Source organism: Lepisosteus oculatus, chromosome 13 (genome assembly GCF_040954835.1).
Source record: "Lepisosteus oculatus isolate fLepOcu1 chromosome 13, fLepOcu1.hap2, whole genome shotgun sequence".
NCBI lineage: Eukaryota > Metazoa > Chordata > Actinopteri > Semionotiformes > Lepisosteidae > Lepisosteus > Lepisosteus oculatus.
In genome coordinates, this window is record NC_090708.1 from 18051253 (window position 1) to 18072937 (window position 21685).

At 41.1% G+C, this 21685-nt stretch overlaps 1 protein-coding gene across 1 annotated transcript; it reads left to right on the top strand.

Annotated features, from left to right (window-relative positions):
* Window positions 1–385: 385 nt before the first annotated feature.
* psmd2 (proteasome 26S subunit ubiquitin receptor, non-ATPase 2) lies at window positions 386–19700 on the top strand. Its single transcript, XM_006637834.3, has 21 exons — window positions 386–549; window positions 1372–1428; window positions 2004–2168; window positions 3202–3323; window positions 4307–4531; window positions 5247–5405; window positions 6465–6609; window positions 7001–7061; window positions 8545–8691; window positions 9599–9705; window positions 9944–10071; window positions 11283–11370; window positions 12186–12348; window positions 12589–12690; window positions 13563–13708; window positions 14573–14656; window positions 14868–15036; window positions 16100–16194; window positions 16370–16496; window positions 18338–18456; window positions 18970–19700. Exons 1-21 carry the CDS (start codon window positions 445–447, stop codon window positions 19150–19152), a joined length of 2697 nt encoding a protein of 898 aa, XP_006637897.1. The 5' UTR covers window positions 386–444; the 3' UTR covers window positions 19153–19700.
* The last annotated feature ends 1985 nt before the right edge of the window (window positions 19701–21685 follow it).

Consider the following 21685-nt stretch of genomic DNA (forward strand, 5'->3'; position numbering starts at 1 on the left):
ATGTTTAAAGTTCAACTTGTGTAAATATGGGATAATTGAATATGGAACAAAATCATTGCTGCTCATTTCATCTTGAAATATGAAAACAATACACGATTAAGTTTAACCTATACAAACGAAGTAATGGTAATGAACCTGAATTTAATCATTCTAAAAATTCCAACATAAATCTTAGTAACAGCACAGTATAGGAAAGGATAAGGAGCATAGGATGCTTGTATATTTAATGTAAAATAACGGAACAACAGCTGCATCTGCTGGACAAAGTGTCACTTATACTTTCCTTACGTCTTTTCGTTTTTTCCCCTCGAAGCGTCCGACGAGCCAAAGAATGAGGTATGTCCTTCTTCGCTTGCCGTTCACCGCGTTTCCCATCCTGCCCCGCTCGCTACTTGGCAGCCACAGTATCGGAGCGCTAGAGGACTAGACAGAGAGGTTGCAGCAATGGAGGAAAGCAAAAACAAAGAGAAAACTCAGCCGGAAAAGATAGAGGAGAAGGGGCAGCAGTCGGCTGGGAAGGACAAGGAGAAGAAAGAGGAGCAGGAATTGGTGAGCTGGGGGTGTCCGGGAGATTTTTTTCGGTCTTTGTTTATTCGGTTAGAGTGGCAGGGAAGTGAGCGGATTATACCTGAGTCACTGTCCCTCAGCCTGATATGGTGGAGTAGGCCGAGAGAGCTTTGTCATTTGATAAAATAACACAGCACCCAGTTTCTCTGTCAGAGTGCATACTGAAACTCATGCCTTCCTGATGCCGAACATTTAAGATACCATTTGAAAAAACGTCTCGGTGATCAAATGAGGTCAAACGATTAAATAAGTTTGGTTACTAAAAACAACCATAGTCAAAACACTGCTATGATGTTTTAATTCATTGCAGTGCAGCAGGTGACGGCCAGAAGTTGCGTCTGGTATTCTTCACACGCTGTGGGATCATTTCATTTTGTTCTTGTTCATATGGTAAATTCACCTGCATCAATTAGTGAAACGGTGCGGTGACAATATTCTCTGAGGCACAATACTGCATGGAGTTCAAAAGTTTTAGCGGCTGCGGGGTCTCGAATGCAACTTTAATTATAATAGTGATTTAAATTGAAATATCCTACACGCAATTCATGACTTCGTGTAGAACAGTCTACAACAGTTAAAACGTGAAATTAATTGGATTGCTATTGGGTCGGCATCTCATCTGTTGTTCTTTAAGTGGGCATCGGTCTGCCAAGCAATGTAATCTCAGTGGTTATTAGATTGAGCCTGGCGGTTTTACATATCCGATCATTTCTGTAAGGATTCCGTGCAAGTGTGTGTGTTTATGCTTGCTTTTAGCTGGTGTAAAATGTGCCTGTAATCCCTGAGATTTGTTGTATTTTGCAGTCAGAGGAGGACAAGCAGCTGCAGGAGGAGTTGGAGATGCTGGTGGAGAGACTCAGTGTGAGTACAAATGTGAGACTTAATCCGGGAGTTTAGATAAGACTGTTGTATCAAGACATGCATTGATTTTGTTAAATCAAGTTTCATTTTCCTGTTGTAGTAATATGTTCATGTGTCCGTCCCGTCCCCCGTCCCCCGATAAAAAAACTGTTCGAATTGTTGTGCAGTTTCTTTGCATTATATTAAAATGTAATTGGATATATGTATATATAATTATTTGTATGGCGTCAGTGTATAATAGCTAATAAAAATGTGTCTTCACTGCATGATTGTCATATTAGTACAAGATTGTGAGTTTTTTTACAGGTGAGACAAACAACATCTTAGCTTCCATCTCCTCCCAGCTTGTTTCCATTTTCCTTTTAATGTTAACCTATAGCTTTGAGTGTTTTAAATTGAAAATGTTATGCGTGCTGTAGTTGCAATTTACAGTCCCCCCACAACCGTTTGATTGTCAGAATGTTTTATCGCCTGCCCTCCAATGTCACTGTCGTTTTGTTTAGCGTAAAGGATAATCTGATGTGTGTGTCTGGGTCTTCCAACTCACTGTTTCCCACTTCCTTGTTCTCTCCCAGGAGGAGGACACCTCCCTTTACCGCCCAGCGCTCGAGGAGCTCCGGCGCCAGATCCGATCCTCTACGACCTCCATGACGTCTGTGCCCAAGCCACTCAAGTTCCTGCGGCCGCACTATGGCAAGCTGAAGGAAATCTATGAAGCGATGCCAGCAGGAGACAACAAGGTGAGCCCTGGCTGCAGCAGGGAGCTTGCTGTGTAAAATAGTTGGCTGGCAAAACATGAAAAAGAACATAATAATAATTCCTTGAACATATATAACACTTTTCTGAACACTCTACTCAAAGTGCTTTATGGGTAATGGAGACTCACCTCTACCAATGTGCAGCATCCACCTGACTGTTGAGATGGCAGCCAAAGTGTGTCAGTATGTTCATCACACATCAGCTATCAGCGGGGAGGAGAATAGAGTAAAGAAGCCAGTTCACAGATGAGGATTATTAGGAGGCCATGATTGGTAAACGCCAGGGGGAAATTTGGCCAGGTTGCCATGGTCACACGCCTACTCTGAGATTTTAAATAAATAGAAAGAATCAGGACTTTGGTTTTAAAACTCATCCGAAGGATGGTGCCTTTTTTACAGTATAGTGTTCCTATCACATCACTATACTGGGGCATTAGGACACATCCAGTCTGTGGGGTGAGTGCTCCCTACTGGTCCTGCTAACATCTCTTCCTGCAGCAACCTCAGCTTTCCCAGGAGGTTTCCCATCCAGGTACTGACCAGGCTCACACCTGCTTAGCTTCAGGGGTTGCCAGTTGTGGGTTGCAGGGTGATATAGTTGTGAGGGAGTGAGGTTAAGTCTGTGGGTTGTGAAGCTGCTGTGAATGTCAGAGAAAAATCTGAATATTTGGGGCATAGTGGGACTGTCATCATTGGCTTGTGTTAGTCTAGGTGTTACTGATCTCAAAAAGCCTTGCAGTTAGGTTAAAAGGATTTTTACCTGGAGGTCCCAAGTTTGGCACCTGGTTTTGCCAGGGTCTTGCTGTTAGTCACTGTACTTCACAGGCCTGGTAGTAAGTGATGCTGCCACAAGCAACTGATATCTTTCCTTTCTTCCTGTTATTTTGGACTCAGATTTGATGTTTTTAAGTATTTGAAGCAGTTATTGAAGCTAATGGCATCATCTCATTCATCGTGCCGCTGCTGCTGAGTGTTAATGTTTCTCTCTCTGTCCTTCTTTTTGTCCCTTTCACAGCGCTTCTGTGCTGATGTGGTGTCAGTCTTAGCCATGACCATGAGTGGAGACCGCGAGTGTCTGAAGTACCGGCTGCTGGGTTCCCAGGAAGAGCTGGCATCCTGGGGTCATGAATACGTCAGGTCTGTTCTGGGAAGGGGAGTGCAGGATGCTGGCCATTTTCTGTGCCTCTACTTTATGGTGAATGTAATGGTGTTGGATATGATGATTCAGTGTGAGGATAACATGGATATAAATGTGTAGGAAGCCAGTGTGCTTTTCAGCATTGCTGCAGAACCTTTGTTGAAATTATTTTAAATCAGTCAAACTTTATGAATCAAACAGATAACATATATGAAATGTATCATATATGATGTGCAGTACAGAACAGGATATTAGCATCATAAGGTCACAAGGCCTATGACATTACATAAGAACAATTACTAAGCAGAGGAGGCTGTTTGGCATTTGGCCTTTCTTACTGATTGATCCAAGGATCTCAACAAGCTGTTTCTTGAAAATGCCAGGATATTACCTTTGATAACTATCAGGTAGCCTATGTATGTTTCATACACCCATCATCCTTTCTGTCAAGAATTCTCCTTTTTTGCTTTACAATACATTTCCACATAATTCCCATTAAGATTGACATTAACTCATTTGTTGGTGTGCACCACTATGTGGGGGGTCAGTTCTGTTGTGTTTTTGTGTGGGATTTTGTTTTCATTAACCTTGGGCTGCTCCTCCATAGCCTGCCTCATGGGGATCAGTCTTCAGTATTGAGTATTTTTAATAGGTTTGAAGACAATTCTCCTTTTCTCTTAAAATATTTTTGAAGTTATATTTCAGTATAGAATGAACACATTTCCTGGAATCAGGAATCAACCTCCAAATAATTGCTGTTGAATAAATTAACAACATGTTTATTCAGTAGACCTTACATGTTGGAAAGAGTAGCTTGGCTTTTAAACTTTTCTTTCATAGATGGACTAAGTGACTGTTGCATGCCTGCAAAGTCTTGATTCCAGTTTTGAGCTAGATCTGTGCCAGAATGATTGTGATCAGGGAGATGGCAAGCTCTGATGGGCATTTACAGTGTTCGTATGTGCCTGTGTTTTTCTTTCAGGCATCTGGCGGGGGAAGTGGCGAAGGAATGGCAGGAAGTGGAGGAGAGCGACAAGGTGCAACAGGAGACCTTATTGAAGCTGGTGAAGGAGATCGTGCCTTACAACATGGGCCACAACGCTGAGCACGAGGCCTGCGACCTGCTCATGGAGATTGAGCGGCTGGACATGCTAGAGCTTTACATTGATGAGAACGCCTACGCCAAGGTCTGCCTCTACCTCACCAGGTAAGCAATCCCTCCACCCCCTTGAGTCAGGAATGCACACACCTAGGCAGTTATAAGATTCCCTGCAGCAGAGAGAGGGTGTTTCCACTGACTGCCTCACTGTCTACATTGCCACACCTTAACCAGGTAAATCCAACCAGCTCTTCACTAGACATGCTTCCATTATCTGTTTGTCCCAAGGAAAAGATAGGAAATGATGCATGTCCAGTATAGTGTCCTTTAATGCACCACAAGTAACTCTTATAATATGGAAGATATCTAATTGAATGCAACATTGGTGGATAATTTGACTAGTATTTTGCACTGGAGTTCCATTTAAATCCATTCTTCAATACTTCAGTAAATTTAAGTATTAGTAAATTTAAGTCAGTATATTAGTAAGAACTAATTTATCTGAAGGGTTTCATTCAAGAAACAGATGGTTGAGCTTGTTGAATCATTTGGTATCTGCCTGTCGGATCAAATAGGCCAATTGTTTGTAACCGTACTTATGTTCATAAGGGTAATGTCCTGTTCCCTTCTTGCCAAACATACTGATTCTAATGCTTCAGTATTACAAGGTTAATCTGTCTCACTAGGTACCAGACTGTACTGAAAGCTAATTGTAGCCATATGATGGGAATTGCACACTCTGCCTTAGTAACAGTTAAACTTAATTGGTACATGGAGGTAACAGGTGACTAAGTGACAGAGTTGGCCTCTCCCCCTATCTCAGCTGTGTGAGCTATGTCCCCGAGCCGGAGAACTCTGCCTTGCTGAAGTGTGCCCTGAGCATCTTTCGGCGGTTCAACCGTTACCCCGAGGCACTACGCCTCGCACTAATGCTGAACAACATCGAGCTGGTGGAGAACATCTTCACCTCCTGCAAAGACATGTAAGTCTGGCCCTGCTCTACCCACTCCCGCTTCCTCCCTTCCTGCCTTCCTGGCCAGGGGAGCCAGACTATTGTCTAACGCTCTTGTACTACATCTGCACCTAGTGTATTTTTAAGTTGGCAGTGGGTTTGCTGAAGTGCAGATCTTGTAGTTTCTGGAACTGAATAAAATTACCACTTTTTTATGGAGCCGTAATGTTAAAAATTGCTTTATATTTCCCTTTGCTTCCTGTATTCCACCTTGTATAGTATAATGTGCAACTTCTGCATTTAAAGTAGTTAAATCCAAAGATTACATGAAAAAATTGAGCAAAGGGAAAACATTGATGGTATCACTTTTTTCACATCTCTGTAAGGATTGCTGTCCTCACTCATCACATATGGATCATGCTATAATAATGTCATCGATCTCATGAAAAATTCATTCTAAAGTACAGAGAAAAAGATTGTGAACGCCCAAAGATAAATATGGAAGTTACATAGTTTAATCATGATGGCCTTCTTGAATCCAAACCAGTCTTTTTGTATATATCCAATAGAGTTTATATTAACCAATCATGTCTCTTGAAACAAAATAAAGAAATAAGTTACAGAGGATTTGAAAAAAAAGTGAAAACTCCTTGTTTCATTAGCGCAGTTAAGGGAATAATAAGAAGCAGGTGTTGTAATTAGATCTTGATACAGTTTAGAAGGCCCCTGACTATATAAAGAGCACCCTATATTGTTGAAGTGATGTCTAGAGTACAGGCTGAGCTACTTTTTTATTAAAATCATTTACTTGAAAGAAAAATACTTCTAGTTTATTTCCTAACTTTAAACCACTTTTTTGGTTAATCCGGGTCTGAGGTACATCCTGGTGGCCAGCACAGATGACAGGAGAGCTTAGGCAGAGATGAGAAACTAGAAGCAGGAAGGGACAGACCTTTGGAGAGAGCTCAGGACAGGGGCAGCAGTCTTCTGTTTGATTCAAATTGATGTGTGGGCAGTCAGTGAAGATTCTCGAGTTGAATGAGTGTGAGTGCACTGAGATCCCTCTGACCCTGGTGTGTGCTTTTCCAGTGTCATCCAGAAGCAGATGGCTTTTATGCTTGGAAGACATGGTGTCTTTTTGGAGCTGAATGAGGATGTTGAAGACTATGAGGATCTGACTGAGATCATGTCCAATGTGCAGCTCAATAGCAATTTTTTGGCCCTGGCCAGAGAGGTGAGTTGAACAAGACAAGAGGGAGACAGATGTTATACCATAAAGAAAAACTATCAATAAAGGAAAAGTACCTTAAAAATTAAGAGTTGACGAGCACAGGGAATGAATGGGGGAGGTATCCTGGCATATACTGTATGTGCCAAAACCCTAAGACCTGGAGAGAGGTGCTTTAGAAATGTATTTAAAATATTTGTATTTGTGATGTCAATGTGGATAGGTTTTATTTTTCTGTCACTGCTCAAATTACTCTAATATTTCTTTCCATCTGTTTGCGTCTTTATCTCTGTTTGCATCTAGACTTCTTGCTTTTAATCTATAAAACAGTAAATCTTCTAAATTGTAATTTTTAAGATATGTTTAACTCCATTCTCTCTTTGTTCGTGTTTTAAAGTTGGATATTATGGAGCCCAAAGTTCCAGATGACATCTACAAAACACACTTAGAAAATAACAGTAAGTATGACTGATGTATTTGTGAGATACACAATTTTGAGAGAATTATGTCTGTACTTCTGCTAGTTTTATCACATTATTGTTAATGAGCTTTCGAACACAAAACACAAAGATGATATAACTCCACCTTCAGTTTGTATTAATAAACATTAATACAGGTTGCCAAGTGTGTGTGATGCCATGGGTAATGCTCCACTGCTGTTTTTTAGGTGTAACATTTCAAACACAGGCATGGGGAAAACAGTTTGGAAGATAATTCTGGTAGACTAAATTCTGTAGGACAAAACCAGTAATATTACATTTCATTACGCTATTCTCCTTATTTACAATATGTCAAATTCGGATGGACAATTCTATTGTCTCTAGACTTTTTAGGCCACTTCAAAGCACCTGAAGATACTGCAGTTAAATTATCATGATTTGTTTCGGTTGTTAAAGTGAAAATGGCATTATGCACAGTGAGGTGTTACAGTGGACATAAGCATTTAGCAATTCATTTGAACAGTCTTTTTCTGCAAATGAAATATGGAGGAAGGGGTAGTTTCCTTTAGCCTAACACAGGACTAACCATTGGATTATCTTTTATTTTCATGCATTGATATAAAAATGTGTTATGTATACTGGCTTCCACCACATATGAAACTCTGTGGGTTTGATGTTGAGTGTGTGATTCAGCAATGGGCATCATGTTGCTGTAGTTGGAAATCGGGAAGTATAGTGTCCGAGATATTAAGATGGCACCAGAATAGCAATTGGAGAAATTTCAATTATATTTTAGTAAAATATTTTATTCCTTGAAGAATTTCAGTTTCTCCTAATTATCTTAGATATTGTGTTATTTCACCTCCTTACCACAAGAGGTAAGGATTTCTTTTTTTATTTTTTTTCCCCCACTTTTCAGTTTTTTGGTCCCGTCAGCAGTTAATAAAACTGTGGTTGGATTAAAGGAGACTATTTCAGTAAAGGAAAAGCACACCAGAAGCAGTTTCTGTCCTTTGTTGTACAGCTCGGGGCATTTCTAAGATGCAGTTATTCTACGACAGTTGTTAAAAATAAGAGTCATGTTTTAAGTTGAAGTAAACATCACTTTTGTCTTGTGCCTCCTTTCAGTACCAAAAAAAACAGTGTATGAGGTTCAGTTTAAGCCACTCTGTTACTGTTAGTTAAAACTGTTAACATGTTTTTTGTGTAAAACATACTTACAATCCACTTGGACAACAAGACTGACTTGTATTACAGTATCATTAATGGGTTCTACTCTGTAATCCTATTGCCACTATTATAAATCTGTTCATCTATATCTCCTGTTAGGCATGATTTCAATATATATCTGCCATAATTCAGGCAGTCCCTGTCATTGTGACTACAACCCTGTTCTCCATGGGTCTTTGCCTTTTCCTCTCCCTTTTCTCTCACTTCTTTTTTTTCCTCTTTCGTTCTTGCTGGCATGACATCCGTTTTCCTTACTATCCCTTTGTCATAGGGTTTGGAGGCAGTGGCTCCCAGGTGGACTCTGCACGGATGAACCTGGCTTCCTCCTTCGTCAACGGTTTTGTGAATGCGGCTTTTGGGCAGGACAAGCTGCTGACGGACGATGGCAACAAGTGGCTGTACAAAAACAAGGACCATGGTGAGAGGCTGGGGCAGGAGAACGGAAGGGCCCTGCCCATATCAAGTGTGGCATTTTCTGCTCTCTTCTTGCTTAACACCAGTGCAGTCTGCCTTTGGCCCATCATACCATTGCGGTTGTCAGTTCTCAAATTCTATTAAATCCATCAGGTTTCTTCTTGAGTTCCACTTCTGACTTGACTTGCATCTAACAATCTTTAAGAGAGAATCCGTGCTTGCTGGTAAACCTGGAACATTGTTAATTCAGTTTTGTGCTTGAAAAAGTATTAAACAGGGAAGGTCAGAGAAACTAAGGACAAAATCTATATATAAACTCTGAGGCAGATGGCTGGGAATAGTGTTGGAAATAGCCAATGATAATGTCAGCAAATGTGTGTTTTTGCAATATACTCAGAATATCTCTTCATGTACAAAAAATCTACAGCTGATCTGAATTCGGAACAGAGACCAGATACATGGTCTGGGATTGAAGGAATCCCCTGCTCAGGCTAATATAACTGATATTTTTAGTCTTCAACTGAGACTGTAAGGGCACCTGATCCGAGTATTCAGAAACCTGAAAGACTTTGACAAAGTCAGCCGATGGGGCTACAGGAATGTGGATTTATATTTTAGGATGGGGTGCACCTTTTTACACAAAGGGTTAGCTGACCAGCCACACTGTCAAAATTAATACCCTAGCTTCTTTCAGGCAATTACTTCTAGCAATCAAATGAATGGGTATAGGAAGTTTTGTTCTTGTGTGCTTTATTCATCGTGATCAGGCATAATAGGTTTCTGTGAGTGATGTGTGGAACTGTTAATGTGTGATGCTGTGTGCAATTAGCTTTCAGTGCTGTGGGAAATGAGCAGCCACTACATGTGTGTTATTCTGTGCTATTACTTAGTGTTCTTCTCTCTCTGTGCAGGTATGCTGAGCGCTGCTGCCTCCTTGGGGATGATCCTGCTCTGGGACGTAGATGGAGGGCTGACACAGATAGACAAGTACCTGTACTCCTCTGAAGACTACATCAAGGTTAGGGAAATCAGCCAGTCTTCTTGGCTCCAGTAAATCAAAAGGCATCCACAGAAAAAGTGCAATATGTCTCAGGTTTTACAAGCTTAAAATGACTGAATGTAAATTAACACCATTTGTTAATAGTGTGTAGGATATTATAATAGTATACTTTAATACAATCTCTCCGATTGTGCTGAAATCTTACTTCCCCTTCTCATCAGGTTTTTTGCTTCTCTCTTCCCTTCTCCCCTTGCAGTCAGGTGCCCTGCTGGCCTGTGGAATTGTGAACTCAGGGGTCAGGAATGAATGCGACCCTGCCCTTGCATTGCTGTCTGACTACGTGCTCCACAACAGCAACATCATGAGGATAGGAGCCATCTTTGGGTGAGAGCTGCCTGCTGGAGACATTCACACACTCTTATCTACACAGACTGTGCTGTGGCCCTTGAGCTCAGACCTGGTGCAGGGGTATCTGGCATTGTCTGGATTTTGTTTTGGCTGTGCTGTATGTAGTTTCAGTGCATTCCCCCTCTGTTTAAGATGTAGGTTTACTCTAGGGTAGGGATGGCCTGTCATGATCTCAGACCATCTCAGACAGGCTGGAGAACTAAGACTTGGAACATGTGAGTTACTAAATTGGTCAAACCTGTAGTAGTTCAGTCCAGAAAAGCCAATAATGGTACAAGGTCTTTCTCTTTTTATTTTGAAGGTTTTCTAAACTACTTAATTTGAACATATTATATCCTCCAGTGGCCAAAGCTCAATTGTTCTGTTTAGAAATTTATGATTTATAGTTGACCCCTTAATCCCTCCGTTCGTGACATTATATAGTGCTCCAAGAAGGCACTGGTGGCCCATCAGATCCAGGGCAGAAAACCACTAGGGTATATTGTTTTAATGCAGTATAAGTCACATCCTAAGAAGGATTTTCTTTTTGTGGTTAAAATCTACTGAATAACACTGAGCGTGTTTCCAACCTGTGATTAGCAGGTGATATGCTTAAGATTTTGTCTGTGATGTTGCAGATGTTAACTGTGAAGTTTATCTTGATCAGTTCAATTATACATTTCTGTTGCTGGCCTCTTGAAGTGTGTGTATATATATATGAGCGTGTATTCTTAAAGATTATGAAAGTATTTGTAAACAATTTTAATCAGATTTAAAACAGTCCATCAGATTACTTTATCCAGAGTTACTGATCCTGAACATATAATTACCCAGTTGCACAGTGAATTAAGTTTGTATTGTATAGTTTTAGCTGTTCATGTTATATGCCATTCATAAATTATGCATAGATGAAGAAGTCAGAGTGCTTTAGAATTTGATTGATTTTCCACATGTAACAGTAAGGTTTGTGTGGTTACCTTTCTTCCATTGTATTAAACAATTCATGCTTTTGAAGATTTTTAACACTTTAACATTTTTTAAGTTGCTTCTCGTAGTGTGCTTTTCAGGTGAGCATTGCTGGCTGTTTGTTTTTATTTCGCTTGAAAAATAGTTACACAATCACTGGGCGCTTCTAAGCCGGAGGTTGGAAGCTGCAGCATAGGCTGGTGCGCGATGCTGAGCGACGTGTGTGTCTGCTGTCTCAACAGGCTGGGGTTGGCATACGCCGGTTCGAACCGTGAGGATGTGCTGTCTTTGTTGCTGCCTGTTATGGGTGATTCCAAATCCAGCATGGAGGTAAGAAGCCACGCTGCCAGGGGCGTCATTACAAGATCCCACTGTACAACTACACAGTCCATTTCAAGGTTTATTATACAAATCGATGTGATGGAATGGAAAAGAAAATATAATGCATATGCATTTGTTTTTTAAACATTTTCTGTCTAAACTTCTGCCAGTTTGCTGAAAACCAATATGAGGTACTAAATTAAGGTTGTGGCTTATGTTTGTGAGCCTGCAGCATGTAAAAACTGGAAGTGCTGTGCATTATAAAAAAGGTTGAAAACAAGAGGAGGGCACGTAGCCCATCTGTCAGTAGCTAAGTAATCCAAGGATCTCATCGAGCTGTTTCTTCAGAGAAGCCAGGCTATGGGCTTCAGCAATGGGTAGCTTGATCCCTACTGCCACAAGCCTTGGGGTAAAGAAGCCTTTGTTCCTGGTTTTAAATACACTTCCACATTATTTCCTTTTGTGTCCTCTGGTTTGTTACACTGTGAATTCTGAAGAAATCCATTGGGTTAACTTTGTCAGTGCCTTAAGAAAAGACCTATTCCCAAGTCACATATCTGAAGACAAGCACCAGCTGTACAACTGCAAAGCTAAATTCACACTGGACTTCTGTTGCCAGTCTTCAGTAATGCACTTTTAGTCTCAGTGGTGTTTCAATTATTTTGCTCTCCGTCTCATCTTTTTAAGATCTGTCTTGATCACTGTACATCCTCTTACTGTGTCTCTTTCAATTTTGTGCTACTTCTCCCTTTCCCCTGAAGTTTCTGTCTCATGCCTATGGCTGTCTTTGTGTCTCACACTCCCCCTCTTCTTCCTCTCTCCAGGTAGTGGGTGTGACGGCGCTGGCCTGTGGGATGATTGCTGTGGGCTCCTGTAACAATGATGTCACCCCCACAATTGTGCAGACCATCATGGAGAAGTCAGAGCAGGAGCTAAAGGACACCTACGCCCGCTGGTTGCCCCTGGGGTTGGGTCTCAACCACCTGGGTGAGGGGAGAGGAGGGCTAGAGCTCTCTGCTGGTCTGGCTGTCTGTCTTCCTTTTTGTCTGTCTGCAGTCTCTCATCAATATCCTTTATAACTAATTGTTTCTGTCTCCTCTCTCATCCTCTCCCCCATACTTCTGTGATGACTGTATGTGCCAGCAGCCACAATGCTGGTGGTTCCTTAGCGAGGAGGCTGTTGTTGATCGTGTTATTAAGAGTTGTATCTCTCCATTTGTCTCACAGGTAAAGGGGAGGCCATTGAGACCACGCTTGCTGCCCTGCAGGTTGTCCCAGAGCCATTCCGCAGCTTCGCCAACACACTGGTAGAAATCTGCGCCTATGCAGGTCAGTGCCCCACATGTGTAAGAAAGAACACACTTCACAGCTTAGACTTAACCTACTGGGTGAGCTCCACTTACACTTTTTTCTTACACTATTTTGTGTAAGAAAATACACTATCTGCACACTTGTGTACACAGATGAAGATATCTTAAATTAAGAGCCTGTATATATTGCAGTTTCACAGGCACTGCAGTACAGTAGTTTTGAACTCTCCATCACTCGAGGTTATAAGCAAAAGCCTGCAGTTTGTAAAACATGAAATGAATCAATAGATTATTCATTTTGCTGAATTTTTACAGCTGGGGATTATTCTGAATCATCACAAGTGAAATACCTTACTCAGCAGTAAAATACCATACTCCCTTACTCTGGTTGTACCCTTCCTGTTGTGAGTGCAGATGCCAAACCACTGGTCCACACTGCTCCTATTGTAGCATACCTCATATCTTATTATTAATGAGTTATAGGCAGTTTCAGGCATCCCTGTGCTGGTTGCTGTTTACTCATTAAATTCCTGTGACCAGCGCTCAGGTTGCAGTGATTTCCTTGCTGCATTCATCTCAAACTGCATTATGCACAGTGACAAGTTTCAGTCCTTACTGATGGGCCAGAGAGAAATTGTTCACTTTACAGTCACTGAATTAAAAAGTGTGCTTTATAACAAGATTTCCGTATTTTTAAGAGTTTACATGAATTCCAGCATTTCACTCCCCTTTCTGTCCACGCCTCTACACTCTCCTCTCATAAGAACAGAAAGTTTAAGAAGGAGAGGAGATTATTCAGCCTGTCTTGCCCTTTCGATTAGTAGGTAGTAGCTGATTGTAGTTCTTTTCTTTCTGACTCTCCTTGTTCCTCCTTTCCCTCTTCCTCTCCAGGCTCAGGCAATGTGCTGAAGGTGCAGCAGCTGCTCCACATCTGCAGTGAGCACTATGACAACAAGGACAAAGAGGAAGATAAGGATAAGAAAGACAAAAAGGAAAAGGAGAAGAAGGAGAGCTCTCCTGACATGGGCTCTCACCAGGTCCGGCACACAAGCCTTGGTGTCCAGCCAGCACCAGCTCTGGCCTTCTCAGCCTAACACATACCCCTTTTCAGTGTAACACCTGAAGAGAGCTGTCTCAGTGCAGCTTGTTACCCACTAGCTATTTTGCCAAGTTGAATCAAAATCAAACCAAAGAACTCTGGCATCACCCTTGTCGCCATCATTGTTGCTGCAGTTAGGAATTATTGGTGTTCTAATTTTTTGTATGCTTCTTATTGACTTTATAAATGTTCAGCACTGTTAAAATTTTGACCTGTGCCTCATCTAAAACTGATAATCGCATTCTTTGCTTTTTCAGAAATGAAAAGGTGGAAATAGTCCCTTAAAAATTTAGTGACCAAACTTTCAGATTCCTATTCATTACTACTTTCATTGATATTGTTTTGTTTATAGTCTGCAGAATTTGGTCTCTCTGCTGTTTTTAACTGGTAGTTACATTTTGTTTCCTACAACACCCAATAGGTGTTATGATATCTGTATTTTTTATTATTTTTTGTTTTCGTTGTTTTTTTTACCTAACCTTTAGAATTTTAAACAGTGCTTTGTTAAGGATATTGTTTACCCAGCTACCAACATTTCATGATTTACTGAAAATTACTGAATGCACACTATTCCACATGTATAGTAAGGGAGTTTTCCCTCACATACAAATGTTTCCCCATTCACACTTTTAATTTGTTTTATACCAGGATAACGCATGGAAAACCATAGGAAATATTTAATCAAACAGGCATTAAAAGAATTATACTATGTAGCAACGGTGCTTCATCTTTGGTGACAATGCTATAAGAAATATAGATGGTTGATGATTGTCTGAATAGTGCTCTCTGTTGTCCCCAACAGGGTGTTGCAGTGCTGGGAATCGCACTGATTGCAATGGGGGAGGAGATTGGGGCAGAGATGGCCCTTCGGACATTCGGACACCTGGTTAGTACCGACACTCTTACCTGCAAGAAGAAAGAATACAGTTGAAAAATTAGAGTAAAAAAGTGCTCATTTAGCGTGCCCTGTTGACTTCAGGGTGGTGATTTATATTTGATTAAAATGTTAAAATGTGTGTAGGCATTAAATTTGTTTTCCATATAAGATGAAGAAAGTGGTTTTATGCATTATTCTGCCCAACTCTGTGTGCCATCAGCTGCGGTATGGGGAGCCCACACTGCGGCGGGCAGTGCCCCTGGCTCTGGCACTGATCTCTGTGTCGAATCCACGGCTCAACATCCTGGACACACTCAGCAAGTTCTCCCACGATGCTGACCCCGAGGTGTCCTACAACTCCATCTTCGCCATGGGCATGGTGGGCAGCGGTGAGTCTGGAGGGGGGCATTGCTGCCATTCATACTACTGAGTACTTCCAAGCACCGCTGGTGTTCACAAAACAGCTGTGAGGGTCTTCCGTGAGTGACATGTTGAAGACTAAGTAGTGGTAGTCTAGATATCGAAGTAACGTTTTCATAGTTTTACCTTAAGTAAACCTTTAGGTTTGATATTTAGTCTGTAATAAATCATTTTATTAGGGAGAAGTATCAGAAAAGGAAATGCTTTCACCATGACAAGTTTCAAGTTTTGTTTCAAGCCAATGCCTGTGATATGTTCAGCAATCTGTTTTTTTTATCTCTCGGATAAGTTATTCTTAGTATTTCTGCAATCCATTGGTGCACAGAAAAAATAAGTATTGTTGGCTTGTCACTAGAGGGCACCCCTTACAAATGCCACATGCAGTGGTTTCAGTCACAAACCACATGTTTTCTGAAACAATGTAAGAACCTGGGGTTTCTTAATTAAACCACATTGTCTGAAATGGAGGTGCAAACGTCATATTCTAATGCCTACTATTAGACATGCAGCTTATTGTTGGGGGCTTGCTATGACAGTGTCTGGACAAATTCTTTTGGAAATGATTTTGAATTTCTCAATTTGATAATGGCTTTTCCTGATATTTTACATTAATAAACCTTCCTTATTCCTGCAGTCTCTCTGCTTTCACTGTTTCATTACATCTGCATTAAGTCATTATTTTGGTTGGCCAGGCTTGTAAGAGCTATGAGACCTAACTCTGGTATTATCATAGCTGAGTGTGCTGGAACAGTAAAAGCAGGGTAGAATGAAAGAAAGCTGGGGTGAAAAGTAGAAATTGAAATATCTGGAACATTTAAATAGCTAAACCACATTTGTAAGGGCTAAGGGATTCTTCAGAAGCATTAACTATATTCTACAAAATGTGTTAAAAAGAAACCGCATGCCTTTAAATGAATTTTGATCTTCTGTTAATTAAGGAAGTATCAACTATATCTCCAGTTCTCTCTTTCATGATATGAACTCATACAAAATTTCAATTTCTTGTCTTTTGTCTGCTGTCCACACTGCCAGGAACCAACAATGCCCGTCTGGCTGCCATGCTGCGGCAGTTGGCACAGTATCATGCCAAAGACCCCAACAATCTCTTCATGGTTAGGCTGGCACAGGTGAGGAAGCCATTGTAGTTGGTACTGATCCCTGCAGCATGTGTCTGTATCCCCTTCTGAACCTGCCTGTATGTTGGTATAAATATGTATCTGTGTATTTGTGTGAGCCTCTCAGGCTGAGGGCCTTGGCTGCTCTGAGTTCTGAGTGTGAGGAGGTGTCATGTTGTGTTCTCAGGGTCTGACACACCTGGGTAAGGGCACCTTGACCCTGTGCCCCTATCACAGTGATCGGCAACTCATGAGCCAGGTGGCCGTGGCAGGACTGCTCACCGTGCTCATCTCCTTCCTGGATGTCAAGAACAGTAAGTGCTAAGTCTGCATTAGCTCTTTTTCCATCTTGCTTGGTTTTTCCCTCTCCCCATCTGTTATCCCTTTTCTTTTTTTTCCTTCCTTGTCCTTGTTTCTGCCTCTTTCTTTTTTTGGTGAAGTCCACAGTCCTAGAATTAGGATGATTTATGGATAAGTGGATTTTGCATCCAATTTTATATAATAGAGGTATTCTTACCTCAGCATTGTTGGATTAAATTCATAATTCTAGTTCACTGTAGTATTAATCAGGATATTGGCTAACTGCTGTGACTTGGTAGCATTTTCCAGGCAGTCATTGTGAGCATCTGTCCCTGAGAAGTGTGTGTATGCACTAAAACATTATAATTTATCCTAATCAAGCAAAATGAAGCATTGAAATCATTTATCTTTAAATGTTTAACTATATATATCATCATGGTGTGTATGTCATGGCTAAAACGTTTCTAAAAGATCCTGGAAATGTCCTGTATTAACTTTGTGAATAGAGTGGAAACCCTATATTTCCAGCACATCAGTAATAACAGTTTAAATCCAGTTCTCATAAAATGTGGAAAAAACTGACGAGGTGAAAATCAGGGGCTGCTTTAGAATACAAATTGCACAGGAACAAGTAGGTGCTAGTTCTGTGCTGAAAAGCAAAAAAGGACGACAGAATGTTTCAGCTGTGAAGCGTCTTCAGGTGTATAAGGATAGCATGAGAATAATGAGTGAGGAGGACAAAAGGTGTGTGAGAATGGAGAGGGGGAGGCAACAAAAGGGGACTAAAGATATGAGAATGTGAGACATACTCCAGGGGAGTGTAGTGGGTGGAAATCTGTAAATGAATGGTGAGATTTAAAAATAAGTCAGTCGATCCATGAGTTGTGAAGTTGTGAGCCCTGTTTAAAAGTAATTTTGCAAAAGAAAGGATTGTTTCTTTAAAAACATCAGGAGCCAAAGATTCTCTTTAAACTTGGTTCACACCTTCCCCAGCTCTCAACGATTGACTAATTTCCATTTCTTTGGACCTACTTTGTTACTTTTCCCGGTCTGTGCTCACATATTCTTTCCTTTGTCCCCTTACTCATGCCTCAGATTCTTACATTCCCTCCTTCCCCCACACACATAAGGAGACTCAACAGCTGAAACATTTACTTCTTCCTATTTCCTTTTCAGCATGGAACTGACCTCTGTTTGTTCATAAAACTTAATTCCAGCTACTTAAAAACTGCAATTTACAGCTCAGTAACCCTCTAAATTGCAGTTTTAAACATAATACTGGTACATAAGATGTTTTAGCACTTGGAGGATAAAAAGCAGTGCAAAATAAATACATAACCATTCATTTTTAGACTGCTTTATCTAATTCAGGGTTGTGGGGGAGCCAGAACTGTCCATGCAGACAGCTGGTGCGAGGCAGGGTACACTCTGAACTGGACACCAGTCAAACACAGGGCAGACATACATAAAACACAGACACTCACACCAGGACCTATTAATTTACCAGTATGCCTTTGGACTGTGGGAGGATATCGGACCACCTGGAGGAAAATCATACAAACGCAGGAAGAATATAAAAACTTCACATACTCCATTCCAGGTCAATAATTTATCCCAAGGCCCCTGTGCTGCAGGGCAGCAATGCTAACTACTGCCTCACAGTGCGACGTGTATTAAAGATTATTTAAAATATTTTATTATATGAAGGCTAAAGTAGAAATAAAACCAAATACTCTTTTAGCTGTCTGTCTTGAAGCTCTTGTATCTTTTTCACCTTTCTGCTGTCGGTAGTAATTTTTTGTTGCTGAGCCTTGTCTGCAGTGCCACTCTCATGGTCCTCTCTGTCCTGTTCCAGTTATCCTGGGAAAATCCCACTATGTGTTGTACGGGTTAGTGGCAGCCATGCAGCCCCGCATGCTGGTGACGTTCGACGAGGAGCTGCGCCCGTTGGCGGTTTCTGTGCGTGTTGGACAGGTGAGTCTGGAAAGGGACCTGCAGTATGTAACCTAGTCAAGGACAGAAGTCTCAGTAACCACTTAATAAACAACCTCTGTTTGTCCATTAAATCCAGTTGAAATTATTAGATAGATACTTTATTGATCCCGTGAGGGAAATTGCAGAAAATTTCCCTTGCAGAAAATTATTGTGTTTAACTGTTATAATCAAAGCTGCAGCCCCAACTTGTGCCACATTCTTTATTAATGCATTCATTCATGATGCATAAATTACCACTGTGTAACAATTATACAGGTAATAGCTCCCCTTTAGTGACAACACTGCTAATATTCAGTAGTTAAGCTGGTATGGATAGAAAAAGACATGGCTTCAAGTGTCTTAATAAAGATGGAATGGAATAGTGCTTCACACCTAATGTAGTTCTGAGAAGCTTGCAGTCCAGATAACTGAATGATTACACTAGCTGCCATCCTGCAAGAGCAGACAGGCTGGTGTTGGGGTGTTAGTTTCATGTGTTTTGTGTGTCTCCAGGCGGTGGATGTGGTGGGACAAGCAGGGAAGCCCAAGGCCATCACAGGCTTCCAGACCCACACCACACCGGTGCTGCTGGCCCATGGGGAGAGAGCCGAGCTGGCCACCGAGGAGTACTTGCCCGTTACGCCCATCCTGGAAGGCTTCGTCATCCTGCGCAAGAACCCCAACTATGACGCCTAGAACTCCCTCACCCCCTATGGGGGCTCTCACTGCCCCTGGACTTGTCTCACTCTCATTCTGTTGTATTCTGCCCCCTGGGCTAGGAGAGCCATCTCCTGAAGAAGGAGACCACAATGCTGCGAGAGGAAAACCAGCACCCACAGATAATGCGTTTTGGCAGATGTTTATCATGTTTTTTTTCCTTTTGTAATAAGCGCATGAAATGCCAGTCTGTTATAACCAGAATTATTTTTTTTGTTTTGTTGGTTTTGTTACAGTACTGTTAAAGGTTATGTAATAAATTTATTTCTGGTCCACTCTCTGGACTGTGAAAGTTTGTTTCGGTGTGTAATTGAAGACCATAATTGAGGGGCTGTAATGTCAACAGAAAAATTATTTAAAAAACCCTACAGAATTTTATGAATGCATTGTGGACTGTCATAAACAAGGTTTGCAGTGCACAGGCAATGTTTTGGACTTGCAATAAAGTGCTATGTATTTTTTAGCATGGGACAATTTGTCAGTAAATCCATGTATTAAATATTCTAATAAAATTTCTTGTTCTCTAATTGCTTTCAAGCAGAGGGTTAAAAACTTTCAGTGTCCATTCAGTTTCGTAAAGTTTCCCAAGTCTAAACTTAATTTGAATACTAATTTGTTTCTGCTGTCATTCTGCATTGAAAACCTGTAGGTGTACTTATATTGATATATGCTGCGCTTAGTGTTCTGAGGATTTTTCTGGTACATATGGTGTTAATTTACTATACTGGTTTTCTGACTTGTGAACATCCAGTTAACCAGGTGATCATTTTAATTATATTTTCCTGCTTCCTCTGTGCTTGTCACAGAAGTTTTTCAGTGGAGCTTTGAGTGAAAGTTAAAATTAGAACATTAATTTTGACTGCTAAATAGACTTATGTTATTTTTTTATATATTTAACATAAGAGAAAATTCCTTGAAGTTTCAGACTGGAATGTGGAAGAATGTAATGCTCTCGCATACAATAGCTGCTGGCATGTCTGTGATGTTGCACATATCTCTGGGTAGAACTGCTGTACAGCCGTGCTGAAGGTCTCAGTTCCTCTGCATCCTCTCCTGTGTACATTAGAGCAGTACTCCTGATCCTGGAGTGCCAGAGCCTTGACAATTTTATAGGTAACCCACACTCCTCAGTAGCTACATTATAACTAAATTGTGATTAGGTCAATGACTCACTTTCCTCACATAATTCTAGATTTTCTTGCTCTATTCCACTCCCCTAGCAACCCTCTCACTGTATCACTGAAAAGGGTGGTGGCACTGGTTTCGTGTGTGCTGACTTAATCCTGCCTTGTCCACTCTCTTCTAACACCTTCGAGTTTCATGCTGTTTATCACACTGGGTGGAGTAATGGTGAGGACTTCAAACTATAAAAGGATGTGGATTCAACACCCAGGTGGGACACAGGTGGGTATTGAGAAAGGTACTTCTCTCAAGTTGGTTTAGTGAAGCGCCCTGTTGTATTCATGGGTAGTTAGTAAATGATAGCTTGTTCTTAACCTGCCAATCAGCTGATGTTTGTGTTACCATTTCCTAGCTGGGGTTTCCTAAATGAGTTGAAAGGCTTCCTCTCATTTATAACTTGTAATCAATTGATGTATGTGTCCCAGTCCTGTTGTTGTTTCTCCTGTCTGTCTGACATGTCAGAATCATGACTCTGGTACCCCTGAGTGGAAAGCAGTGAGGGGGTAGAAGACTCTTAGCCTTTATGCATGATTTGAACCATTGTGTGCCAGTGACTGAGCCTATGTCTCTGTTCTGTGACTGAGGAGACAAACCTGTTGGCCTGCACAGAAGCTGCTGTTGGTAAAGAACATTGTCTGGCCTGCCAGTTTACAAAATCCTCTCTACAACCCCCAACTTTTAACAAATTACACTACACTGACACTTAAGAAACCTAAACACTTAAAGCTCTATCATTTTGCTCATTGCAAATAGTTGGAATAGTGCTGTAACTAAAAACTAAGTTTGTGTGTAACCATGTCTTCTGTTTGCTTTGTGAACCCAAAAGCATATTGGTGCTGTTTTCCGTAGCTTAGCATTAGGGTTAGTGCATTTTTATCTTAGGATCACCAGTCCATCGTACTCACAAACACTAGGACTGCTTAAAGATGCCAGTTAACATAGGCAGCATGTCTCTGGGCTGCGAGAGTAAACAGGATCACCTGGAGTAATCCAACAGGGTAACTAGGAGAAATGCAGACTTCACACGGAATCACCCCAAGCCAGAAGCAAACCCTGGAACCAGGAGCTGCAAGGCAGCAGTGCTAACCATCACACTACTACGACACACTCATTATGTGCTGTTATGGTAGTTTAGCATTCGGAAAATATAGGAGATGAAAATGAATCTTCTGAACCCAAAGATCAGTTGCTCTTTAGTCAGTAATATACTTTCATTTAATAAATTTTGAGGTTAGTTTTTGTTCAATTTAACTAAAAACGCACTGGTAAAAATTGGCTACATTGGTCAGCACAGACAAGATAACAGATGAAAGAAAACGTTTCAGCCGTG

Excerpts from the sequence above, each read along its gene's own strand:
- psmd2 (XM_006637834.3), top strand. The coding sequence starts at position 445 with ATGGAGGAAAGCAAAAACAAAGAGAAAACTCAGCCGGAAAAGATAGAG. Across the intron at positions 7,062-8,544 it reads AACACACTTAGAAAATAACA|GGTTTGGAGGCAGTGGCTCC; the intron begins GTAAGTATGACT and ends CCTTTGTCATAG. Across the intron at positions 16,497-18,337 it reads CTTCCTGGATGTCAAGAACA|TTATCCTGGGAAAATCCCAC; the intron begins GTAAGTGCTAAG and ends GTCCTGTTCCAG.